This window comes from Aedes aegypti, chromosome 3 (genome assembly GCF_002204515.2).
Source record: "Aedes aegypti strain LVP_AGWG chromosome 3, AaegL5.0 Primary Assembly, whole genome shotgun sequence".
Classification (NCBI taxonomy): Eukaryota; Metazoa; Arthropoda; class Insecta; order Diptera; family Culicidae; genus Aedes; species Aedes aegypti.
In genome coordinates, this window is record NC_035109.1 from 116,390,041 (window position 1) to 116,417,634 (window position 27,594).

The 27,594-nt window shown below is 43.0% G+C and overlaps 1 protein-coding gene across 11 annotated transcripts in view; it reads right to left on the reverse strand.

The window, feature by feature from the left end:
* Window positions 1-268: 268 nt before the first annotated feature.
* Window positions 269-27,594, reverse strand: part of LOC5564344 (voltage-dependent calcium channel type A subunit alpha-1) — a 129,697-nt gene continuing 102,371 nt past the window's right edge. For 2 of the 11 annotated variants that reach the window (XM_021848475.1, XM_021848485.1), the window contains 20 exons: window positions 26,767-26,870; window positions 26,232-26,704; window positions 24,634-25,486; window positions 23,900-24,463; window positions 23,696-23,839; window positions 23,428-23,629; window positions 23,201-23,365; window positions 23,004-23,114; window positions 22,857-22,940; window positions 22,607-22,789; window positions 22,450-22,541; window positions 13,798-13,948; window positions 13,603-13,730; window positions 13,345-13,547; window positions 12,970-13,288; window positions 12,737-12,885; window positions 10,279-10,479; window positions 10,061-10,212; window positions 9,727-9,989; window positions 269-2,287 (listed from right to left, as the gene is read on the reverse strand). In XM_021848475.1, the coding sequence (XP_021704167.1) occupies window positions 2,143-2,287; window positions 9,727-9,989; window positions 10,061-10,212; window positions 10,279-10,479; window positions 12,737-12,885; window positions 12,970-13,288; window positions 13,345-13,547; window positions 13,603-13,730; window positions 13,798-13,948; window positions 22,450-22,541; window positions 22,607-22,789; window positions 22,857-22,940; window positions 23,004-23,114; window positions 23,201-23,365; window positions 23,428-23,629; window positions 23,696-23,839; window positions 23,900-24,463; window positions 24,634-25,486; window positions 26,232-26,704; window positions 26,767-26,870 (4,686 nt within the window). In that variant the 3' untranslated portion in view covers window positions 269-2,142. Of the gene's footprint in view, window positions 2,298-9,726; window positions 9,990-10,060; window positions 10,213-10,278; window positions 10,480-12,736; window positions 12,886-12,940; window positions 13,289-13,344; window positions 13,548-13,602; window positions 13,731-13,797; window positions 13,949-22,449; window positions 22,542-22,606; window positions 22,790-22,856; window positions 22,941-23,003; window positions 23,115-23,200; window positions 23,366-23,427; window positions 23,630-23,695; window positions 23,840-23,899; window positions 24,464-24,633; window positions 25,487-26,231; window positions 26,705-26,766; window positions 26,871-27,594 lie in introns of all 11 variants that reach the window. The other 9 variants (XM_021848480.1, XM_021848479.1, XM_021848483.1 and 6 more) reach the window with 9 other exon arrangements.

Genomic DNA, 27,594 nt, shown 5'->3' on the forward strand with positions numbered 1-27,594 from the left:
TTTGACAATTTGACGTTTGAGCGGTGCCAGATTCACTCGTTACCATGGTACCGTAAATAATACGGCACCGCTCAAACGTCAAATAGTGAACTCATGCATTGATCCATAGTTCGGTAAATTTTATTAAAATCCATATATTTGCTTCTACGTGCAAGTAAATTCAATTCGCTGGAACAAAATCTTGAACTTCCGCGCGCAAATGAAATGTAATATGTTATTATTGAAATGTTTACTTAATTGTTTAATGATGTTGATTTCATTCATGTTCAATAAAGGACAATGGTAAATGATGTAGAATTCAGTTATAGCATAACATGTTTAAACCATAAATGCATCTTGGTAACTTGAAAAATAATCATGACACCTTACACAAGATCCGGAAAGATTTATTCAGTACATCCAAAAGCGTTCCTTCATGACATTTTCAAGTGAAACTGAACATATGAAATATAGTGTAAGAAATGCAATCAAAACAAACTAAACCAATAGTTTTGAACGTACTTATAAAAGTTTTCTCAATTACTATGTATGTTAACTATAACAAGTATAACGTGAAATAGAGAACAGTCAAGTATAACAATGTGAAACGGATTACTTCTGTTTGACGATAGACAATGTTCAACATAAATTAGACGTGTAAAGTTTGCAATCGAAAGCAACCGAAAACCTTCTATCATTTTTCTTACTAATTTCCTCAATTCCCTTCTTCAACGGATCTAATACAACCTGATGTTTACTTATAAATATGCTTATATTCTTTCTCTGTTTGTTGCTGTTTTGTTATTCCTTCCATTCTGGAACCATTCTACATTTTTTAATTTCTTTCCTAAACGCATGATTGAGTTTTAAACCTATTTTCGATTGACAAAAGCGATTAGTTTACAGCTTTTACCGAATACCCGATTGGATACTTTCGACGAAAATCAAGATCTTACTCTATTGAAAAAATGCTTTCTAAATCAAACAGCAGAGCTATGAGAAACGATTCTACGTCCGATCCAAGAATGAATAAGTATGGGGTGGAAAATTTTGAAATAGGTGAAAATTCCTATAACTAAGTGCGAACTGTTTTAGAAAGTGGTTTTAGGTTATAGTCATGTGATTATCCATGAAATGGATTCTCTTCGATCAATCCTGGGCATTTGTTTTCCATTCTTCCATACCAGTTCTGGTTTTATTTTTCCCTTCCTTTGTTTAGATAAGAATAAGCGGCAACAATTCCGTAAAACTAGACCAGTTGTGGTTCATTTGTCGTTTTGTTTTTTAATTTGTTTGAATTGTTTATTAAAATTTACTTATGTTATGAAAGATTGAAAAATTTGTTATTCTATATTGATTTCGTTTGTATTGTTACATTCTCCCCTTGCTTGAAAATAATTGAATGCTAACTGCAATCAATATGATTAATATCTGAATAACACAAAATTAACCGTACTGAAATCTTTCCAAAAATCTAGCTTGAAACTTGTTTGCCTACTAATGAATATTGCTCTTTTCGCTTAAGTGTAAGATTTCCTCGTGGCCTTGCTTGGATGGATCATTTTCAAGGAATTCTTTTCCTAAATTAACTGAACCGTACTTGCTAAAATTAATTGTCAATCCGTGTCAAACAAATATCCTAATGATTTCAACTTGCTATCGAGATTACGTATAAGAAAATATGCTAAGCTTCGCAATCAACTCTACTGTACGGACGAAAATGGCGTTAGATTTTGGTGTTTCACATGGTTGCTCGGCTCTCACTACAGTGACGATTGTGACGAGTGCCCGAATACACCCCTCGACAAGGATGGATGCGAATATCCTTTCGAGTGTTTCACGAAAACTAAAATTACCATTAATATCAATGCTACTGCTACCACTACTACCCTTACTACTATTATCGCTAGATTGCGCAGCCTTTGGCCAAGGATTGCCCTCGCTGCTCTCGTTGGAGGCCTTTTTGTCATCGTGGTCGTCATCGTTGTCGTCGTCGTAGTCTTCGTCAGGGTGATTGTAGAATTTTTTCGCGTACGGATGATTGAGTTTGTCTTCTAGGTTGCCATTGTCATCATCAGCATCTACCGGATCATCGCTATTGTTCTTACCCAGGGCGTCGTTGGTGTTGTTGGCTTTGGAGATTTGTGCGTCCTCAAACCTGTGCTAGCACCAGTCGCCTTCGTCCGATTCGGAGTAGATTGAGTGCATTCCCACCTTGGGCTTGAATCCGTTGAGGGCCGACGAACCGAACGCACTACCGCCGGTGCGGCCCAGATTGTACAGGTGCTCGTACGATAGGGGTTCCACCCTGAAACGATCTTTCTCTTAGAACCAGGGTGGGTGGTGTTGTGTTGTATAGGGTTAATGATTATTTTTTGGATAAAGTAAATCCAGGGGCTCAGATAGCCGTATCAGTAAACGCGCAGCTTTTTAGGAAGACCAAGCTGAGGGTCGTGGGCTCGAGGATCTTTTCGTAAAGGAAATCCTCTAGACATGCCAGGGCCTCAAGTATCTGCGTACCTGCCACTCGATTTACCAATGCAAAACATGGTAAATTGGCAAATAAAGCTCTCAGCTAATCAATATGGAAGAACGTAACGCCAGAAAGGTACAATATGAAGTGAGCAATAATGAATACTTCGACAAAGAAAGTTCTCTGTTCATAGCTGTGTTCTCAGAAAAGAATCGTCGCCGCACTCTAAGCTCGCAGCACAGCAAATGTTCACGAATACGCAAGGATTCCAGTTGAATTTGCATGCATTTTAGTTGAATTCGCAAAGATTCTAATCAAATTCTCAAGGAATCCAGTCGATTTCGCAAGGATTTCAGTCAGATTCGCACGGATTTCAGTCAATTCGCTAGGATTCCAGTCGAAATCACAAGTGCTCCAGTCGAATTCGCAAGGATTTGAGTCGGAATTCCAAAGATTCTAGAGAAACCCCTGATTGAATGTTTGCCTTCGCAAAGATTCCAGACAGATTCACAAAGATTACAGAGAGATTCGCAAGAAATCCAGACGAATTTGCAAGGATTCCAGTTAGATTCGCAAGGAATCCAATCGAATTCGCAAAGATTCCAGTGGGTTTTCCAAAGATTCCAGACAGATTCGCAAAGATTACAGAGAGATTCGCAAGGAATCCAGACGAATTTGCAAGGATTTAAATCGGATTCACAAGAATTCCAGTCGGATAAATAAGAATTTGAGTTAGATTCACAAGCATTCCAGTCGTAGTCGCAAGGATTCCAGTCAGATTCGCAAGGATTCCAGTCGGATTCGCAAGGATTCAAGTCGAATTCAGAAAGATACTTGTTGAATATATAAGAATTGTAGTCGGATTCACAAGAATTCCAGTTGGATTCGCAAAGATTTCAGTCGTATACGCAAGGTTGGATTTACAAGTATTCCAGTTGCATTCGCAAGGATTCCAGTCGAAATCCCAAAGATTCTACACAGCTAAAAAATGTTGTAAATTTAAGTTTATTTTCATGCTCATATTTGGCGCTTCGAAATAAACCGAAATTTCAACGACTAATCCATTATTTTTCAATCGAGTTCACGATAAATTTACACGATCATGTAATATTCACGTATTTTTAGTTGAGAAATGAATACCGGGTACCCCCGTTGGTTTGACCACATTTAATCTGAACACTTTTTAATCTGTACCCCGCTAATTTACACATCGTTCAGATTAAAAATGGTTCAAACGTCATTTAGCTCATGGAACGGAGTGAAGTGAGATGGAACGCTGTGGAACGGAACGCAGAATCAAAACAAAACAGTGAAAGAGGTAACCAGAAACACGTTTCTAGGGTGACTAGATGTTCAAATTAAAAATGAACCCCGATGGTTTGCATGAGGTACCGTTCAAATTAGCGGGGGTATTCTATTGAGTTTACATGATGCTGAAACAACACATGAATTTGATTTATGTTTACAGTACACTTCAAATTACATCACTTTAAAATAAAAATATTTTTTTCTGTGGAGAGTGACCCGGTGAAAGAATCCCAAAAACATTTTATCTTAGAAGCACTTATAAACATGCTTTCACTTGGGAACGGAAAACGTTGAATTTTTTCTCAAATTTGTATCCCCTTTTTAGCTTTATTTGGATGCGCTGGCGCGCACCTAACCGTGAAAATTTCTCGCGGCTCCGGTACCAAGTACCAAATCTACCGCCGCTACAACCAAACCATCGCCAGCAAGCCCCCCGTCGGCATTCGCCGGCCAGAAAAAAAAAAGACAATTTACACCGTCTTCAGCACAGACTGAACGATCACTAACATTAGGCAACGGACAACACGAAACACCCAGTAGCCCAGTGATGATTTTTTCGTTTGACGAAAAGTTTTCACCGACTGGAGCGGGAATCGAACCAACGCCTCGTGGCAGAATACGCCTAGACGACTGACGCCGTTAAAGGCCATGAAACCATCCGTCCATCAACGCATCGTGGCAGCCGCCGCAGCCCCACCTGTGCCAATCACCCCACCTCCCGGCCCGTTAGATGATGAATCCCTCTACCCCCGGAGCTAGTTACCGAACTCACGATGAGCTTGTTCGAGCGGCTGGAAACATGCCGCTCTAAACGAGAACAACTAAGGGCCGTGACCATAGCAACCGGTGCAAAAATTCCTTGTTCAATATGGACCGTGAGAGAAACACCAGAGTTCTCAACTGGAACGCTTGCTCCCTACCGCAGCAGCAGCAGATCATCGAAGAGGCCATCTCTCGTGGCCCGAGAGTAGCACATAAACAAAAACTGGTCAGGTGAGCAACACTCTTTCTATCGATCGAGTTACCAAAGATCTTATTCGTTTGCGCAACACCAAACGTAGACAGTACCAACGCACTGGTCTTCCTAAGTTAAAAAGCTCAGTTGATCGCATATCAAAATCTACCAACGATTACTCAGAGGAGTTGGTGATCACTGCCGACGAATTGCTGACCTATGTCAAAACAACTAAAAATATGAAGGCCTCAGGTTTCGACAACATCCTGAACTTGGAGCTCAAGCAATTGAGCCTCCAGTTCTATCACTGGCATCGATTTTTAATCAATTTTTTGAAACTTATGATCAAACGTCCGGATGATGACATCGATAAACCATTTTTAGAAAAACTGTATCTAGAGCTCATTGCACTACAGCAGAATATTCCAGAGAACGAGAATCAACCCTTTTTCTCAGTATAGGGAAATTTGCAATGTGTTGAGAGGTTTTCCGCAGAAAATAGTTTCTGCATGAAATATCTATGCAGAATTCATTTTAGAATATTGAAACTTTTGTTATCTGACAAAATCTATACAGATTTTTAATATTTTTTTAAGTTCCAATTCTCGTGGAAACAGTGTCAGACAAATGTGTTGATTTATTTATTATTTCACGATGCTTTCTTATATGTTCAGCAGATTATTTTCCTCTATAAAAATCTTTTCAGTTTCAATAATAATCTACAGGGAAATGATATTAAAGGCATTTGGCGAGGCACAAATTTCCCACTTGATGGGTGGAAGAAGGCAAAACTTTTGAAGACCAGGCCTTTGCTCATTACACCAGTGATCTCACTCAGCAACACTGACTAGAATTCACTTCATAACACCCGATGAGAAAGATCGGCTTTTGCAGCTATCACAACCTTAAACAAGACCAGGCTTGGTAATACTCCTCAACATCATCAGAGTTCGATGACATACTCTAGAGTAGCGTGCTGTATTTGCCTCTTTTCGAGTGAGCGAAAAAAATGCTAAGCGGAGAGGCAACGAAAAATGAGCGAGGAAGATGCAGCACAAAATACAACATAGTGAAATTCCATAAAAAATGAATGCTGTCACAACCCCCCGAGAACTGTCTTGTTCGGGTGGGACGCTCAACAGTTCTTTAGAAGCGTGAATAAAAGTGAGCATCGCAACAAGAGAAAGAGATTCCCGAAACAATTCTCGCATTTTTTTGCATTCTCACTCGAATTGCTTGAGGATCTGTGTTGAAAACTTTGAGTTCAGTTTTTACTCAGAAAAAACGGCATAATTGCGGGGCCCCCGCAGCGTAATTAAGCAAACAGCAAACCATCTCTTTTGTTTAGTCGTTTATCGAATAAAATTTTTTGTGTTTATGGTTGATAGAAAACATGTTATATAAACGATTCCATGTCATTTTAAATAAAAAATAATGGTCATAGTCGGTAAACATGGGTGTATCCTTAGTGTGTTCATCTTGCCCCGCCCTACCCTACAGATGATTCCCAGCACTACAAACATCTGGTACTGGTTTTCAATCAGTGCTTCGGACTAAACTACTTCCACTCATCGACGTTGTGTCCGTCCCATGTTTTGTCTTTCGACCTTTTGTTCCTTAACCAATCCAGATCCTGGCAGTGCTGTAAACATTCGACACTTTTTGCGACGTTCGTTTCGATGCCATGGTCAGCAGTCATCTTATTTTTATGCATCCATTTGCTTCCGTTATCTCTCACACACAGCACGAGCGGTAGAATGAACATCGAGGAACACAAAAAAAACTGTCAGTTGAATGTCGTCTGACACGATGACATTTGCATAAATCATACGTTTCGCGTTGATTTGCTTGGTATGTCAAATGTTACACACATATGTGGAATGGTATGTCGAATGTCACACACAAAGCAGCGCCTATTACGAAATATGACAGAAACAAACAAAACCCAAAAGTTTCCTAGTAAAGCTATCGTGGTCAAAGGCATTCAACTGACATTCTTCTTTCCGACATTCGTTTGACCGCTCGTGTTGTGAATGTTTAAGGGAAGCATTCCCGAATATCAGAGAAAACGTGTCGACTACCGTGATTGCTTACAACACTGATCCAGATCCTAAACAGTCCTCCGAGTATAGAAATAAGGCCCTCAAGGATCATTTGGGCTAGTCTGTCATCCGGTTTGGGAATTGTGCCATACCCGACTAGAGGCTTGTAACAAAAATATAATAAAATTTTATCAGAATATGATATGCATATCATATTATGATATCATTTTGTTAGGCTCCGTTATCCATAGAACATATTAAAACAAAAATATAACATATTGTGTTTATTTCCTTTTAAGATATTGTTTTGTTCAATTTTAACAACTTTATAACAAAATTAAATAGATATTTGTGCATTTCAATAATATACAATATTATCGTATATCGAACAGTATTATAATTTTGATACTTTGTATCAAACATTATAACTTGGTTTGATATGTTTTTGATATAATTAAAACACATTTTGTTATGTTTATGTTACTATTCATGCACTTTTTGTTATAATTTTAATTATTTTAACAACATCCTGCATCAAGTTTATAACAACCTATGTTCGAAAAAACCTTATAACATAATAACATGTGCTGATATAATTTTGTTATGTACCTTTAGTCGAGTATGCCATATGCAATGGTCACAATGGAATCTCCTTCTCAAAAAAATATTGTTGGGTACCGGGCAGAAAGAGCACTTACAATATTTGTAGAGGGGAAAAGAATAATTAGAATGGTCGAGTATACTGAACAGCAAAGAAGGGGAGGTGGCTTCTGAAAATCTTTAGCAACCTTGCCTGCCCATCGTCTGGGTCTGCGAGAGACTCGCGAAGAGGAAAAGTATCATATGTAGCCTAGATTCAGCTGTCACGAAACGTCAAATGCTTATGGCTGAAAAAGTGAAAAGTATTGTATTCAAAATAAACTGATATTAAAACCTCAGTCAGCGGAGCAGTTTTCCCAAAGAGGCTTATAAATCAAAACACAAGACTAGTTATTTCTAAAAAGCACTACGTTAGCTGGCATGAAATTGCACTCAAAAGGCAATTCATTTTTTGTGTAGATGTTCATGTGAGGGTTTGAACCACTTGCGCATGATTGATGTAAACTTAGAGTGGAATAAAAAAAACTCACCAATCACAGAAAAAGGAGACCGTCTTCGCGAGTCTCATCTCAGGTCTGAGTATCAGTGACAGCGGCAGAGTTATCCGCGCAGCATCTTGAGGCAGAGTTGCCGGGAAAAAGTGACCTCGGTGAGACTTCTCTTGAGTAACAATGATCAACAGTACAGAAAGCCATCAACGACGCAGCCGAGAGCATCAACGGGCTCATGCAGAATGATGCAGCGCGGTCTGAAAAGCTCTGAACGTGACAGAACATGCGACAATATATTGCTGTTTGCATTTGAAATTCAAATTTCGACTGAACGTCCTCCAAATGCGGTAACGCAATCACGCAAGACGCCTAGCAACGATTATATAATTCACCGCCATCCTAGCAAGAAACATCTTTCTTTGACACTCGATTTTTTGTGAAAAATCTTAACGCGTTTGGTGTTCCCGCATTCGCTATTTGTATTTCAAACGCACACAACAAATGTATTGTTAAGTTATTTCACCGACCTTAGCAAAAATAATCGCCGAGAACCCAACAGCTGAGAATTCGGTATTTTTCAATACTGAATCTCGCTACCGAGATTCGGTGAACGTTTACCGAGATCTCTGTAAAAGTTTTACCGATATATCAGCTGTTGGGATCTTGGCGAATCCGTTTACCGAGGTCGATTTCCGAATTTAAGTGTGTAACTGAAATCAATAGCAATAAACCCGAAACAGAAACCGCCACCCGAAAGAATAAGTAGAAGTGTTCAGAAGAAAGATGAAAGATGTACACAAATCTCGACGCATCCTGAAAAAGATTCTTTCCACTTACTGAAATGTATAGGGTTAAGGATAAAAGCATGATAACGGACAGACGTGAGATGATTGAAAGGTGTGAGTAGTACTTCGATAAGCACTCGAATGTCACGGAGGACTCAGACACAGTTGGCCAAGATAACGAATGAAATGACTACGTCGGCTGAATAAGCCTTTCCGTGAACACATCACATGAAGAAACGAAACTAATTAGTGATTTTGAAACTGCGTACGATACGAGACCAGTTTACCCAGGAATCTTATAAGATCTTTTACATCAACAATGAACGATGTGCACAACTGCGTGATGATTTCGGACAAACACTGATCTAGTTCGTTTGAATCCCAAAGGGAATTTCCAGACGGTGATTGACTTTTGTACCTACTGATATATATCGTAATACACCCGATTCTGTTTTTGCACGGGGGATGCGTAAAGTTTTCAGTTCAAAATTTCAAAAACCGTGTAAAAAAAAGTAACACTATTTCTCGACGTTTCATGCCAAAATAAGGTAGTGCCGAAAAAAAATGTATGGAAACTTTTTTGGCACGGCCGTGTAAAAAAAACCGTGCAAAAACAGAATTGGGTGTATTAGGTGCCATGCTGAGGAACAAATTTCTCAATATCCTGTCAATTTGTTTACTTCCTACACGCCGTGAACTAGACTATCGGAATGCATACATTTTGCCTTATGAAAGGTGATACGATTATTGCAATACGAACGCTTTATGTATCGTTTTAGCATCGACTCACGTCAAGGCGTCGATAGGCGCGTGGTGTACGCATCGATCGCAAGGTCCATGGTTCAATTTCAGGTTGCCATGAACACATTTTTTGTTTTCAAATTCTTGTTTCATAAGGCAAAGCTTTGAATTTCAACCTGATTTATTGTGGCGAATTTTCATAAATGGTTCCTATGTATTTCGATAGTCCGAAAATACCGATTTTTTACCTTTGAAATCGGTACTGCTCGGAATATGTGACAAAACGGTAACTGTAAAACTACAACACCACCCCGTTTACCCCTCGCAACCACCCAAACATCCCACTCCCTACCTCTCGTAATCGGTATCCCGGGCGGAGTCCCGCGCCCGCTCCAGCTCCCGCTCGATCTCGAACAGCTCCCGCTCGGTATCCCGGAACACGTACCGGGAGCCGTAGTCCCGCTCACGTTCCCGCAGCCGTTCGCGCTCCCGATCCCGTTCGCTTTCCGTGTGGTGGTAGATGCGTGGATCGCGTGAAATCTCGCCGCGCGAGTTGGGCAACGAATGAACACCGTATGGCAGCGAGTGAGTGTTTAGCGATAGATGGAGACTTTGCTGTAAATGGGAGAATACGGTACGTTAGCGATTGATTATTGTTCTAGAAAGTGTGTGGACTTCGAACTTACATGCGTAGGACTAGTGTTTAACCGCGGGAAATTAATATTAGTAGACTTTAACTGTAGTGTTGTTGGTTTTATTGGTCTTGGTGGCAGTCTTCTTCCGAAATCTCTGTGTGATTGTAATACTGGATAAGTGTGCTGGATGTACGGGCGAGACACTGCAAAGAAAGAGAAGTCTGTGTTAGACAGTGTAGTGAGGGGGCGTTCTACGGAGTTCAACGTACCAATTTCCTCTCGGTACCGTTCGCGCTCGCGTTCCCTCAGCTCCTGCAGCCGGGCCGGACTCGGCGATCGTGACCTCTGACACAGGCTGGTCGTTCCGTACGGGTGTATCCTTCGGTTGTACCGATGGTGGGCGCTGATCTGGGTGTCTAACCGCGTTGGCGAGGGCGAACGTGCCGGACTGGTGGCTACGGACCAGGAACCTTTATGTTTTCAAAATTGCAAATCTTTGTACATTGTGTTCGTGTACTGTATTCGTGTATCTATATTCATTTTCTTGAGGATAATTATTCGTTAGTAGCGCTGCATTGACTGGTGGGAGGAGATTCCAAAGCACGCTGCTAGTCGGCGCTGTTCGTGAGAGCGGCAGGGGAAGGGGAGGACATGCAGCGCGCTAATGGGGTGTTTTAACTCGGGACAAAACGCTAGATTTCTAAGCACTTGGGCGCCGTGTTCTAGTTGTTCTTGTAATTGTGTGAGGCTATTATGGACATGCTGTGTTTGACTAAATTTTAAAGTCTAGCTAACTTGAAAGGACATTTCAGAGAAAACGAAACTATTTGCTTTACAACAGAAACGGGACTTCTACAAACTATTGAGTTTAAAAAAATGATGTCGATTTTTAAACACCAGTATAAGATGCATTTGGTACACCTAAATTTGCAAATATCAACTCTGCATGAGCATTTATTAAAAAATACCTATAGTACTTTTATACTTTACAGGACATAAGACTGAACCATGATTTGTAAAGTTTTACGCTGAATTGTATAAAAAAGTCAGTGGCTGACTAAGTATGATCTAGTGCTTTTTTTTCATCTTATAGGTTACGATAGTAGTTGGCAACCATTACAGATAATCGACCCATTATTTGGTTTTGCTGATGTTAAGTTGAAAGATATTAAGTCATTTTTATGATGGGTCACTGTGAAATGAAAAATGTTTTGGATCTGTATTTTATTTTAGTATTTTGGGCTACTTTCAGCAGAATCCCAATAAAAATAATCAAATAAATACTCCATGTACGAAGTTTCATATAAATACGTAAATAATTGCGTCTACGCGATTTACGTTTTGGGCTGGCAATGCTTTTGAGTGTATTTTAATACTGATATATTTTCAAAAGATGTTTTAAGGTGAAGATGAATCGAAGCCATTTCTCAAAATTTCAAGAGGACTAATATGGAGAACCAGACAATTATTCACGCTGAACATTTGACCGATTGATCACCACCAGCGAGTGGTTAATTGATAAAGTTTTGAGCTTAACCTTCCTTGTGCATTGGGGTCATTTTTGGCCAATCGGCACGGTAAATGAGCTGTAACTTTGTAGAGAAAAGAGATAAAAATCTTCATATCTTTCATATAAAGCTAAAATCGGTTCAAAAATTAATTTTTGAGAGCGTTTCAAAGTTATGGGGCATTTTTTACCCTTAATGCATAATTTGTATTTTTTTAGGCAGGTTAATCTGCTGTCGATTCTTGACCTTGACCTTAGGAAAATTCATAGGATTTAGAAAAAAATCCTTTCTATTGTTCCAGGTCTACTTTCTGTAAAAATCAGAAAAAAAGTTAGTTATGTTACATGCGTATCATTGTAATTGTGCTTAGAAGTATTCGTTGAAAGGAGTTCTTAGAATAACTGCTTGAAGAATATTTTGAATAATACACTTGCTTTTTTGACAGAAGCAAGAGATTTTGGTAGCTTTTGGACATTCTCGTAGGCTTGATGCATGTTATTTATCGAAATTTAGGAATGTCGAGGACGATTTTTGAAAGTTGGAACCTAAAATTGTTTATTTTTGTAACGAAGCAGTTGTTTTCAAAGCATTTTACTAGGTACGTTTATGTTTAGAGCACCTTGCATCTTTCGATTGAACTGTTGTTCATGTTTTGAAGAAAACTAAAGCGTTCATGAAAATAAATGGAAATACTCTTTCAAATAAGCTTGCTCAAGTTCATGTCAGAAATATTATTACTCTATTGAATTTGATAAATTGGAAGTTAGCTATTCAAAAAGTGAGTTTACCTGCAACATGTTTCGAATAATTTCCATTCGTAACTAATCACTCTCAAAAACTGTAGAGATTTTGGGAATACAAATTGAACCAAAATATCACTTATTTTGGAACGCAATGACCCATCATTTTAATTATGTTCAACAAATAGGACACACACATTACTACTGTATTATGGAAAAACTAATCAATTAACTGGGAAGAAAATCATGCGATAACTACAACTTTATTGAAATGAGTGAAGTTGGGAATCATGATTCGAGCATTTATTTAATTCCTGATTCTGCCTGCCAAACCTTTATCACTTGAAACCTTGGTCTTGGTTCACCCAGTCATTCAAACTGGACAACTTATTGACTCTCTCTCGCAATCAGGAAAATAAATATAGGTACCGTGGGGGAAATGGAGTATGTGAGTGGTGCAAAATGCGGAACAAAAATACCTCTATCATATCTATAGCGCCCATAGCTGTGCCTACCAATTAGGTGATCCCTACGTGCAATTTCCACCACGTTGGACACCGTCTCCGAGAAGCCAATGTCGTGGTGTAGGTGCCTCGGACTAGGTGAACGCTCCAGAGCCGAACCCCTCCTGCAATAGACAGAAACACAAACCAATTACGGATGGAGGAACTCCCAATGCATACCTAGCAAATGCCATGGTTCGTAACCGTACTGTATGCTGGGTGAACGCCGATGGGCACCCCGTGCATCGTGACCCGGATGCAGGTGTCCATCGTCGATGTATGCTTCCTGAATCTCGTGGCTCTTTCGGTCCTGTAGATCCGGCGCATCGCATTCCAGCTGTACACATTTATTGTTCCGCCACGTTTCCAGCAGCAAAATTCCAGCGTAGATCTTCCCGACCGTCATCTTCCCGGTGTTCAGCATGTCCTTGGGAGGTACTAACAGATCGATCATCTTCTTCGCTTGAATGGGCCAAATTTGCTTTATCGTCTGACGCAGTTCCATATCGGCTTGATCCATTTCCTCGGCTATAATTGAAGTCATATTGAAGTTATCTGTGGTTGTATTGGTCGACCAATCTTACCAGGTCTCATCTTGATGCTCAAGTTTTCTCGAATCAACGCAAACAGTGTCGTGGTAAAACTCACTCTCCCTTCCTCATCTAGCGGCATGTTCATCCGAGTTAGCTTTTTGTACGCAAGCCTATTCGGACATTTGTTCCCAAAACCAAGCGGTGGTGCCATGTTCTTGAGCATATCGAACATTTCGGTGAAGTGCAGTTTCCCCCTAGAAAAATCATACATAGAGTGCAATTTTAAACGGCCTAAATATTAAAACTTACGATGCGGAAGGGTCATATTCGGCCCATATCCTCACGAATTCGTCCAAGTGATGAGCGCCAAGAATACTGGAGTCTCGCGTCAGATAGTCAAAGTTGTCCATAATGACAGCGACGAACAAATTCAACATCTGAAACGTTTAATGCATTGTGAGTCAAAACCATTCAAAATGCGATCAGAAATCCAAACAAATTTACCAAGAATGAACAGAAGAAGATGAAGGATACAAAGTATCCGTAGGCAAGTGTCGATCCACAAGTTTCGTTCGGTTTGTTGGCTCGAGGATCACAGGGACGTCCTTTGAGACAAGCCAACATGATGTTCGGCCATGATTCTCCCGTTGCGCACCTAGTGGAGAACGAAGAAAAGTTGACAAATCGAAAATTGAGCATTCTACCTTGTAAAGCATATTGACCCTGCACTCAATATCCCCATACATGCTCTGGACTAAATGGTCCGGCGACGTGTTTCCTGTGCATAGCAAGCATACAATCTCGCACAATAATGAAGCGCAGGCTTTCGATTACGACATGCTTCGCAGTTTAATGCACATCAGCACAATTGGGGCACAAAGAAGTATCTGCGTGACCGAACCTGTGCAGGTACTACTAATAGCAACCAAGTCCTCTCCTCAGAGAAAGCGTCATTTTACTTCCCCATGGCAACTTCTATGTCAATCTAACACAACAGGTGTTAGTCGATGGATGCAACTATCCTTCCTAGAGTTATACAATTTTTGCTGCAATCAGAGCAATAAAGCAATCATCTTGACGCAAACTCGTTTCTTTATCAAACGAAAACATGTTTATCTTAGTGAGTTCTCAATTTGCTGTCCATGATAGCAGAAAAAGTTTTCTTTCACTGACAGCAAAAATGGTTTCTAATTTGATTTCAAGAAAACATTGTTTTGCTCTCGGTTTTGATATATTGACCGTTAAAACAACCAAAATGACAATACACCGATTTATCAAAATCTACGACATCGCAATAACAAAATTAGTTTTCAATATGATCGGGACGAGGACTTGCTCGGGACACAGCCTACTCGGAAGCTGGCCGGGCAGATGCCTAGGTCGGTCCTGCGATACCGGTGGAGGGAAACTTCCAGTTCACAGGTGCAATTCCGGTAGGAGGGTGACTTCCGGTTTGCAGGCGCCTTGTCGACTTATTACCGATACTACGTTACGCTCGTTCTACTCGGTCCCCGACGGAGGATTTAGCCTACTTCGTTCAAGCCCCTTAGTCTTCTCTCATTAACAGACTGACTTGTCGAATGCCAAGGTCGGTCCGAAAATTCCGGTGGGAGGTTGGCTTCCGGTTCATCAGCGTCCCGACGACCCGACGTCAAGCGTTGCTCTCTGCGCCTCGTTTCGCTGCTCTGCTCGCCAATTGTTACAGCGCTAGACATTATTTGCAAAACTATGTTGGTCATCATATTTCAAAGTTCGAGATCGCTTCTTATTCCGTGAACCACACCTTTTACGCTGAAATACTCATCAAAAGCAGCCGACATCGTGTTTCGTACTATGTTGAACCTCGGGCAGTCGAAGACAATATGTTCTGGCGTTTCTTCAATCTCCATAGAATCCAGGACAGAATGCTGAAGATGCATGGCTAAATCGATGCAGATACTGCTTGAAGCAGCCGTGAACTGACAGGAAGTGTGTCACTTCTCCGTGCTCCCTGTTCACCCAGGCCGATAGGTTCGGGATGAGCCTGTGGGTCCAACCTCCTTTATCGAAGGCATCTCATTCTTGTTGCCAATTAGCCAGCGAATAAATTCTTGCCAACTTCCTCGCCTGTCTGTCTTCGGACAGGATGATGCAGATCGGGATCATCCCAGCTATTACGCATGCCGCCTCCGACTATATAGTCCTATACGCGCTCACCACTCGCATGGAACACGCTGTATAACTTATCCCGATTCCGCTTGGTCTGTAACGCCGCGCCCCAGGCCAACGCACCGTATCTTTGTAGCGATGTTGATACGCCAGCCAGAAGACGCCTCTTACTGCTTCTATAATTCTTGTGAGCGCATTGCTCGCCTATGCCGCCTTCTCGCATACATAATCGAAGTGACTGTTGAAGTTCAGCCGATCATCCAGCATTACGCCCAGATATTTCAGCTTTCGCTGTGATGCTGTGGCATAACCCCCGGAAGGGATCTCACCGTGCATTACTGATTTGCAGTTGCTAACTAGTAGCACCTCCATTTTGTGGTGGGTTATCTTTAGCTTGACTCTCTCCATCCAATCTTCGACCAAACCAATTGTTTCCTTTGTCAGCATTTCTACTTCCTCCTGCGTCTCACCTATTACCGTTAGCTGAAGCCGAGGATCTCGACCCCCTTGGGTAGCTCCAGCGATAGGACCCCGTCGTACATCGCATTCCACAGCGTTGGACCCAGAATGGAAACTTGTGGGTCTCCAGCCGTTGTTCTTAACTCCTTCGGGCCGGCGTCGGTTTCATACTTCAGTTCTCAGCTCTTCAAAATCTGGAACAAGTCGGGAACCCGCATTCTGTGCAGCGCTGTGGCAATGGCCACTCAGCTAACGCTGTTGAACGCTTTCGTCACATCTATCGTGATCACGGCACCGTAACTAACTCCTCTACGCATTTGTTTCAATGCTTTCTCGGCCTTCTCCAGCACTGTCCGAATTGCGACCGCCGTCGACCTTCCTTTATGGAATCTAAACTGCCTTTCTGATAGCCGGTTCCATCTTTCTGTTCATTTCATCCACCTGTTGAAGATAACCCGTTCCAAGAGTTTACCGAGTGTATCCAGTAAACATATTGGCCTATATTATCCTGGATCCCCGGGCGGTTTTCGTGGCTTCGGCAATAGTTCCAGTTTCTGAATTTTTCATTCTTCTGGAAATTGACCTTCGTTCAGTCATTTCTGCATAACCTTCCTTACCATATCGCAAGGACCGCTGCTTCAAGTGCCACGTCGGGAATTCCGTCCGGACCCGGGCCTTGTTCTGCTTCAGCGCTTTCACAGCTGCTATAAGCTCCTCGTTGCAGATCTGATGAGCTTCGGCATTTCCTACCTCTTCATTGCGATATGGTGTGGTCGGCCACATTGTAGGGTCATGCTTTGGGACTGGACCTTTGACGATGGCTCCCAGTTTGTCCGCACACGTTTCGACCGGCGTCGACGGGCCCTTGATTTTCGCCATTATGACTCGGTAGGCATCCCTCCAAGGATTAGCATCAGTTGCTTGGAACAGCTCTTTGAAGAAGTTCGACTTGCTCAGCTTAATTTCACGCTTGAAAACCGTTCTTGCTTGCTAGATTACAATTCTCCGCTCTTCTCGGACTTCCTCGTGTGACTTTAAGACAAGCGGCGCGAAGAGTATAGAGTGCCTCGTTTGATGGCTTACGTTTTCTTGGCACTGTCCATTGTCCTTGTCAGCTTCATCGCATCGAGATCCGGAATATCGCTGTCTCCACGAAGAGCTTCGACGAAAAGGTCGTTGTCGAAGATCTTCGTCTTCCAATACTGCACGATAGTTGTGTTTCTTGGCGCGCAGTCCAATCGGCCAATGGTATAGTGGATTGTCTGTTAATCACTATGGGTACACTGAAACAAGCGTTGAAGTAATGAAAACCATGAACAAGTTCTTAAATTTACTATTCCAATCACGATTGAGCTATCAAGAACGCTTTTTATTTGCGGTCTGGCCCCCCCTCAATCCAACCGCATCGATAGCCGAGCGGTAAGCGTTCGTGCTTGACAATCGCAAGATCCTCGGTTCGATTTTGGCTTGCTGCAAGTTTTTAACCATGATATAGTAATTTTTACTGTCGAAATAGTACCATGGTAAAATTAAGTGCACAAAATATTCGAAATAAATGCAAATTTAGTCTGCACAAATCAAGTGGCGTTGTGTATTTAATTTAACCCTTTAATATAGTAATTTCAAATGCAACGCTGTTCTCAGTGTATACTTCTCGCTTACCTTCCAGTTCATGTTGCTCGCCAGCCGTGTAAGATCGATGATCGTTGCTCTTCTGGTTTTCCTAAATGTTCTAATAGGACTTTCTGAGTTAGGGATCTAGCTTTGTCAGGGCCTCTAGCAGGATGTAACCTCTGGCATTGGTTACCCTGCTACCCCACTCCACGGCCCATGCATTGAAGTCTCTTCAAATTAGTACTGGCTTCTGTCCGACAAGCTCATCGGTCAATTCCGCTAACATCGGACTGAATTCGTTGAGCGTCCACCTTGGAGGAGCGTAGCAGCTGCCTACTTAGACACTATTGACTTTCGTGATCACAAATCCTTCTTTGGTGCTAGAAACCACCTCTTGGATGGGAAACCTACCCATCACCTGTTTCGCCGCTATTCCCGTGCTGTCCGCCACCCAGTTGGCATTTTCACCTTTTACTTCTCCACAAGTTTGTTAAAGACGGCCAAAGGCAGTCGAATCGACGCTTACTGTGTGCCATCGTACGACTTTGAAAGTTGGCTTGTCATGGCCACATCTCCAATATCGCACTATGATCGCAACTCCAGTTGCAGACCATCATTGGGTCCAGATATCTGCACTCAACCACTACCTCCTGAGTTAAAGTTTTTACGCTTACCTCGTTTGCCAACGACTCAGCAATCAGCTCTTGATCACCGGAACGTTCTTCAGCTCGAAGAGCATGTCTCCTGTCTTAGTACGCCTCGCTCTGACCACGTTCTCTCCGCGGTCTGTTCGCTTCGGATCATCTCTGACCTTACGAAGAATCGCTGCGTACGTGGTTTGGTCGTTTGCCTTAACGAGTATGGTGTCTCCCTTCGACTACTCACGCCGCGGGTGGCTAGTTACTTTCTTCGCACCCTCCTTTTTCATTTCACTTCCTTCGCCGTGTTTGTTCCCTCTGTTCTTCAGGTCCTGACGGTTTGCCATTCTTCATCGTTCTGTGCTCCGTTTTTCTATTTTTTCGAGTCCATTTCTTCTCCTGACGAGTCTCTATCACGCTTCTTCGACGGCTTGTTGGCACGTGCCTTAGGGGTTTTAGGTGCGTCAGCAATTGTTTGTTCCTTAGCATTTTGTAGCGTCTTTTCGGATGCCTCGACTCTCATTTTAAGCGCTCTCTGTTCGTTTTCGGCTGCGTTTATGGCTCGTTACCAGACTCCTAATCTTGTGATGCACATTAGTCCTGTCCTTCATGTACTTGTAGAGTTCATTGACCTTCTTTTTGATCCCCATCAACTTCGGATTCTCCGTTAGGTCTTCCTGGCAAATGCTGTTGCTCGATTTCGTTGTGAACGATGGGCTTCGAAACCCTAGTCCTGCTTGAAGTCTAGAATTTTTACATTGTAATGCCCTGCTGTTACTTGCTGGTGTTTGCGTCAACCTTCGTTACGGTATTGTCTGAGATGTTCTCCAATTTTTTGGGTCCCCCCTCCAATCAGTGAACTACATATATACTCAATTTCATTGCCACAATATTTGAAAATTTTCACACTACCGGTTAAAAAGTTAAGCACCAGATGAAATCGCTCAAAATAATATTCTTTGGTAAATATTTGTTCAGCAACAATTTTGTTAAAAATTTGCTTGTGTATACATTTATCGCTTGATTGAAAATGGTTGAAACGATGAGTAAAGAAAAATTCAAAAACTCAAAGTACTGCAGATATTTAAATAATTAAAACTTCCATTATTTTGAACGCTTTAACCTGGCGCTTAACTTTATAGCCGGTAGTGTAAAAATTTTCAAATTTTGTTATAATGAAATTGAGTTCACCACCAAAATTTCATGCCGATTGCTCATATGGAAAAAAAGTTACAGCATGATTCTACCCCATTACCCCGAATGCTATTTCCCCGAATCCCATCACCCCGAATTCCATTACCCCGAACGTACCATTACCCCGAATTCCATCACCCCGAATGCTATTTTCCCGAATTCACAATTATTTTGACATGATGATATTGATGACATTTCCCCATGATTTTGGAATTCGGGGTAATGTAATTCGGGATGATGGGTCGTTCTGGGTTTTGGAATTCGGGGTAATGGGGTAGAATCCTCGGCGAAGGCGCGCCAATTTAATTGCTGAGCAACCCAATCGGTACTACTGATATTTGATCATGCAACGGAACTCTAGTCCTATCCTTGTTTCGCTTTTTGTTTAGTCCCAGAAAAATACTAGAAAAAGAAGGCTTTTTACTAGCAGCAAAACCTAATCAAGCTATACAATTTGTTTAGTAATCAGAATTCCCGTGAGTCCTTGAATTACCAGTGCTTAACAGATCCTGTTGAGTTAATGCTCATGATTGTTATCCTGGCTTCAAGTGTAGTCTCGGGACTGATTATCTCCGAATCTTTGACCATTCATTTATTTAGTTAACATCTACACAGATAACACTGAATCAACAATTTCACGCCACAATACTCGGTTCGTGGCCGCATCTCTCCATCCTCGGTTCTGCCCCACGCTCGCCAAATCGATACGCACTTGATCCGCCCACCTAGCTCGCTGCGCTCCACGCCTTCTTGTACCAACCGGATCCGAAGCGAACACCATCTTTGTAGGGTTGCTGTCCGGCATTCTTGCAACATGCCCTGCCCATCGTATCCTTCCAGCTTTGGCCACCTTCTGGATACTGGGTTCGCCGTAGAGTTGGGCGAGCACGTGGTTCATCCTTCGCCGCCACACACCGTTCTCCTGCACACCGCCGAAGATCGTCCTAAGCACCTGACGTTCGAAGACTCCAAGTGCTTGCAGGTCCTCCTCGAGCATCGTCCACGTTTCATGCCCGTAGAGGACTACCGGCCTTATGAGCGTTTTGTACATGGTACATTTGGTGCGGGCGTGAATCTTTTTTGACCGCAGCTTCTTCTGGAGGCCATAGTAGGCCCGACTTCCACTGATGATGCGCCTCCGTATTTCACGGCTAACGTTATTGTCAGCCGTCAGCAAGGATCCAAGGTAGACGAACTCGTCGACCACCTCGAACGTATCCCCGTCTATCGTAACACTGCTACCTAGGCGAGCCCTGTCGCGCTCGGCCCCACCAGCTAGCATGTACTTTGTCTTGGCCGCATTCACCACCAGTCCAACTTTTGCTGCCTCGCGTTTCAGGCGGGTGTACAGGTCTGCCACCTTTTCAAATGTTCGGCCGACGATGTCCATATCATCCGCGAAGCAAACAAATTGACTGGATCTCGTAAAAATCGTACCCCGGCTGTTAAGCCCGGCTCTCCGCATAACACCTTCTAGCGCAATATTGAACAACAGGAACGAAAGTCCATCACCTTGTCGTAGTCCCCGGTGGGATCCAAACGAACTGGAGTGCTCGCCTGAAACCTTCACACAATTTTGCACACCTTCCATTGTCGCTCTTATCAGTCTCGTAAGCTTCCCGGGAAAGCTGTTCTCGTCCATGATTTTCCATAGCTCTACGCGGTCGATACTGTCGTATGCCGCCTTGAAATCGATGAAAAGGTGATGCGTTGGGACCTGGTATTCACGACATTTTTGGAGGATTTGCCGTACAGTAAAGATCTGGTCCGTTGTCGATCGTCCGTCAACGAAGCCGGCTTGATAACTTCCCACGAACTCGTTTACTACAGGTGACAGACGACGGAAGATGATCTGGGATAATACTTTGTAGGCCGCATTTAGAATGGTGATCGCTCGAAAGTTCTCACAATCTAACTTTTCGCCTTTCTTGTAGATGGGGCAGATTACCCCTTCCTTCCACTCCTCCGGTAGCTGTTGTGTTTCCCAGATTGTGCCCATCAGCCAGTGCAGACAAATGGCCAGCCTTTCCGGACCCATCTTTATGAGTTCAGCTTCGATACCATCCTTACCAGCAGCTTTATTGTTCTTGAGCTGGTGAATGGCATCCTTAACCTCCCTCAAAGTGGGGGCTGGTTGGTTTCCATCTTCCGCAGTACTGACGAAGGCATTTCCTCCGTTGTCCCGTCCTTCATTGCCTGTGCTCTCAGCACCATTCAGGTGCTCGTCGAAGTGCTGCTTCCACCTTTCGATCACCTCACGCTCGTCCGTCAGAATGCTCCCATCCTTATCCCTGCACATCTCGGCTCGCGGCACGAAGCCGTTGCGGGATGCGTTGAGCTTCTGATAGAACCTACGCATTTCCTGAGACCGGCACAGCTGTTCCATCTCCTCGCACTCCGTCTCCTCCAGGCGGCGTTTTTTCTCCCGAAAGAGGCGGGTCTGCTGTTGCCGTTTCCGTTTATAGCGTTCCACGTTCTGCCGGGTCCCTTGCTGCAGCATGACCGCCCGCGCTGCATTCTTCTCCTTCAAAACCAGTTTCTGAAATTGAATCTATTTTATCTAGCAGATGGTAATCTTTGACCATCTGCTAGATAAAATAGATTCAATTTCAGAAACTGTTGCCAGTTACAAGGACTTTGTACCGCAAATCCTTGAATAACCAGAACATATTAACTACCCAAGCAACACACATGTTAAAATTGAGCATTATCAACTTATATACAATCAAAATTGGTTATATATCAGTTGATAGTACTCAATTATAACATGTGTGTTGCTCGGGTAGCTCGACAAACAAGATGGTAAATTGATAGATCGTACCCCGTAACGCACCACGAAAAGGTGATCTACCTGCGTTACGGGTAAGTTTCTAGGATTATTTGATGTTAATCTTCAATTTATATTATATTACTGTAAGTAAGTAAGTAAGATAATCACTTATCTTAAAACGCTGTGTTGCTTTTTAACCACACTAGGCAATGTTAGTAGCACCCCATTAATAGAGAACTGTCAATAAAGCCATTCATTATAAGATACACGACATCGTTACAGTTTGTCTTTAAAACATCCTTCTTGTTCTCAAAATCAGTGATAAGAACTCACCTGAACAGTAACATCAGACCGTCCAGGAACGATCTGAAATTGTTGTGACGACTGATGGCAGTGTCCGGATCTAATTCTATATTACCAAAGACCTGTAACCGAATGGTTTTGTATTAAGCCTTTGTAGAACTCAGTACCAATCAGCAGAAACACTCACCTGCATTCCGATGATTGCATAGATAAAGAACAGCATCGCAATCAGCAAACATACATAAGGCAGTGCTTTGAAGGATTGAACAAAGGTCCACAGAAGAATACGGATGGTGTCACCTTGTCGGAGCAGTTTGATCAAACGGGCCGCACGGAACAGACGCAAGAATCCGACGTTGAACGAGTTTTCCTGTATATCATTTCAAAGATTCACGTTAAAAAGAATGACTAATTCAGCTCAAGTTATCATAACTCACCCAAAGGAGCAAAATAAGAGCATCGACGATACTACCGATAACGGTGATCAAATCGAACACGTTCCATGCATCCTTGAAGAAATTCTAAAAGAGCAATAATAAACGAGTGAATCTCATTCGGAAATTTTGAACCACTCAGGAACTCACCCTCGCTCCAAATCCAATGATTTTGAGCACCGTTTCCACGCTGAACATCCCCGTGAATATCATGTTGAGATACTTCATGAAATTCTCCAGCTTTTTGTTCTGGTCGTGACACTGCAAGAGGAAGAGAGTGCTTCGTTACTGCGCATGTTCACTACAAGAACCATGCACGTGGTTCATTGATGCACCGGTAAACAAACCTTCAACATCAGCAGCAGAGTGTTGAACACAATCAGTGACATGATGAAATACTCGAATGGTGCTGAGACAATGATTCGCCACACGGTGTACTTGAAGCCGGAATGTTTGGTGGGAATGTATCGCTCTAGTGGCCGCGCTCCGATTGTAAAGTCGATGCACGATTTCTGTGAGAATAGAAAGTTTTACATGAAATTCTAATTCATTCACATGCATCCATATCGCTAACCTGATTCTTATCGATCTCGCCGTCCTGAAGCTCTGCTTCACCCTGCTCTTGGAAAGTGATGATAATCAAGGCAACGAAAATGTTCACGAAGAAGAACGGAAACACAACGAAGTAGACTACGTAGAAGATGGACATTTCAATGCGGAAATTTTGGATTGGTCCCTGGTCCTCGTAGGTAGCTGCCATGGAGTTTTGAAGAACTCTGTGGAGGAATAACTCAAGTTTAGAACTGGAAACCAACAAGCTAGGCGCAAGTTAGGCTACTTACTGTGGCCATCCTTCACCGGTCTGCACTGCGAACAACGTCAGCATAGCAGTAGCCACGTTGTCGTAGTTGAAGTACTGCGTCTTCCATTCTCGATCCGCCTTCTTCGGCATTCCGTCCACTTCGTCGAACACGAAATATGAACCCCTGCAAAAAATATCTCGTTAATCAACCATCTTTCGGCATGTCCTTCTTTAAGCTACTAACTGGCAGTCAATGCTGTTGTGTTTGCTATCGTCGCTACAGTAGAAGAACTTGCCGTTGAACAGCTGCACTGCAATGACGGCGAAGATAAACTGGAACAGAATGTACACGATAAGGATGTTGATGACGTTCTTGAGTGATCCCACGACGCAATCGAACACCGCTTTCAGCTTCGGAACACGTTTGATTGTTTTCAGCGGGCGTAGCACTCGCAGCACTCGGAGTGACTTGATTGTAGACAGATCGGCACCGGCATCGCTTCCGCTGATGTCGAACCCGATACTGATGACGGCACAGCCGACCACGACGGCGTCCATGATGTTCCAGATTTCGCGCAGGTAACTGCCCGGATGGAGGATCACGCCCAAATCGATCAGCTTGAGCAACAACTCGATCGTAAAGACACACGTGAAGGCGTAATCCAGATTGTTGAGCACTATGTTACGGGGGGCGTCCTCCTGTACCGGATCTTCGGCGGCCAGCGCGATCGAGGACAGCGAAATGACGATCATGATGAAGAAATCGAAGTACCGCAGGTTGACGACCCAATGGGCTGCCCGGCGCATTCTGATTGGGAGGGAAAACGAGAAACATTGATTATTAAGGACAATCTAAAGATTGCTGTATTTTTAGATGGTTTTGGTTTGCATTGGACTTTGCTTTGCATTTGGCTATGAATTTTGAATTGGTAGAGTTTTGGCTTTGGATGCTTGCTATGCAAAGGCTTCGATACTTACGGATTGGTCGAAGAGAATATGAACATGCAGGAGTACGGCAGCATTGGTTTCGGTCCTTCGCCTTGCTCTTCGTCTTCCTCTTCGTTTTTGGCTTCCTCCTTTTTGGTTTCTTTCTCCTTCTCTGCTTCTGCTTCTTCCGTCGTTGGTGTGCCATCTTTTGCTTTTTGTAGTGCTTCCATCTCCTTCTCCAGTTCCATCTGCTGTTTCTCCTTGTCTCGTTCCTGCTGCTGCTCTTCTGCTGCGGTTAGCTCTTGTGCGTTCGCCAAATTATCAACAGCGATAGCCAAGAATACGTTCAGCAGGGTGTAGTTCCCGAACAGTGTTAAGATGATGAAGTACAGCGAATAGATCATCCCGCTTTCGTGTCCGCCCTGTGAGTTGATGCCGAGGTACATGACCTCATTCCAGTCCTCCCCGGTGAGGATCTGGAACACGGTGAGTAGTGCGATGGTGAATGTGTTAAAGTTAGTCGGTGGTGTGCCCTCGGGCAGGATGAACTGTCCCCCGAACAGCTGCATTCCGAGCAGCGCGAATATCAGAATGAACAGAAAGAGCAGAAACAGCAACGAGATAATCGAACGCATCGAACTGAGCAAAGAGATGACCAAGTTACGGAGCGAGGACCAATACTTGGTGACCTTGAAGATGCGCAGCAACCGGAGAGCTCGCAGCACGGAGATACCGAAGGAACCCTCTTTGTAGGCGGACCAAACCACCTCGAAGATTGAACCAGCGATAACTATGCAATCGAACCGGTTGAAGGCCGACTCGAAGTAGATGCGAGGCCCGAGTGCGTAGATTTTGATCAACATCTCGCACATGAACAAGCCTAGGAATGCAAACTCGGCGTAGTCTAGAAGAGGGGTGAAATTTTGTGTTAGTTTAAATAGAGTGTGTTCTTAGAGTGCATTGGGATGGAAGGCTGTATTTGTTAGCAAGGCTGGCAGAATAGCAATCACACAGATGATGGTGAATCGCAAAATAGACGGGAAGCAAGGTCCCTGTAGAGTTTCCGTTACTTGCCGGGGATAGTTGGGCACATAGAAGGCTATATGGGTTACACAAATTTCTTTGATTTCAATATAGCAAATATATACATATAAGATCAGCTAAAGGAGAACTCAACTAAATCGATAACAAAGTATTCAGCTAATGAATTTTAAACCGCTAAGTCTGTTGAGCAGGCAGGAGTTCGATATTGTCTATATATGGGAAGGTTCACTACAAAATACAATACTGCACAACGAAACGAGAAATGATCCACCATCAGCAAATTGCAAAATAAATCTGAAATGGATAATCTGTGAGAAACAAAACTCCTCCCGTGATGATATTCTTTGGCCAACATCATCACCGTGAACGCAAACTTACAGAGTTTTGCACCTGACAACCCGCATTATACGGAAACTGCCACTTGCCGATGGCTACCGTACTACTTGAAAGTTCTAAATTCAACTAAAAGAACCGCTAAAAGTTTGTGCAAACTGAAAACTACTAGCAATGAGAACTGGTGATGAAACACTGTCTTAGCTCACGATGACAATATCCATTGACCACAAATGGGAGCGTGTCGTACGTGGAGGCAATGTGTTACTTACATAGAAACAACGACAACCAATTCGGTTGCCCGTAGTGTTCAACCGCCACACAGATGGTGTTCAGAAACACCAGAACTATCACGAACCAGTAGAACCATTGCGTTTTGACTGTGTGTCGAATGCCGTAGCGGAACCGTTTCTCCGCTCGCCAGAAGCCGGACTTGGCCGGTTTCTTTTCCTTCTTCAGGATGCCTTCGTCGCCCGATTCGGTGGTGGCTTCTTCGTCGTCTGTTTCTGAAGACTTGGATTTGCCGAGGTTTTTCAGCTTTTTCCGCTTGGCGGCGGCTTTCTTACGGGCTTCTATTATATACATGCGTTCCTCTTCGGTGGTTCGGTCCTCCGCTAGGATTATTTCCTCCGCTTTGCAGATCCACTCGACGAACCCGTTCAGTTCCTTCTCCAGTTGCTGCTGCCGGCGGAGTTTCAGAAACTCCTGGCGGTTTTCGACTTTTTCTCGCTCTCGCGCAAACTCACTGCAATGGATGGAAGGAAAAATGGTCATAGGGCTAATATACGGTTAAATGAGATTACTTACCCACTGAGGACACCGAGAACTAAGTTGAGCATGAAAAACGAACCAATTATAATCAAAGGCACAAAATATATCCAATTGAATGTTGAGCCTAAAGCATCATTGGTCTGTAAGGAAAGAAGATATGGAAGATTAAAGTTGCAAAATGTTCAAAAATTTATTGGATTTGGGCGCAGAACGCATCAATGATAATTGATGTGCTACGATTGATGAATTTTATTCAATTTCATTTATTTAGTTGAAACCTAGACATATAACACTGAATCAACAATTTCACGCCACAATGCTCGGTTCGTGGTCGTATCTCTCCATTTTCGGTTTTGCCTCGTGCTCATCAAATAGTTGTGTATTTGGTCTGCCCACCTAACTCACTGTACTCCACCAATAACATCCATAACGAACACCATCTTTACAGGTGCTGTCCGGCATGTTCTTCCAGCTTTCGCCACCTTCTAGATACTTGGTTGCCCGTTGAGTCGTGATTTATCCTTCGCCGCCTCACACTTTTCTCCTGCACGCCGCCGATAATCGTCTGAAGCAGCCGGCGCTCAGAAACCCTAAGATCTTGCAAGTCCTTTTCGAGCAAAGTTCACGTTTCCCATGATTCTCTGGATAGAAGCTGTTTGATACTAGCGATTGATGATACATTTGGTGGAGGTGGGTTCTAGAGATTTTTTCCCTAGCGGCAGTGATGGAAAGTGGCGAACACTTCTTCTGAACTGGAACAAAAACAAAACCGCACGCTCCCGAGCGTCAGAGTGCTGGTTTACTCGCATCTGTCGGCTCCCGAGTAACTGAAGCTAAAAGTGATTTGCGAACGTGTTCGGAGCT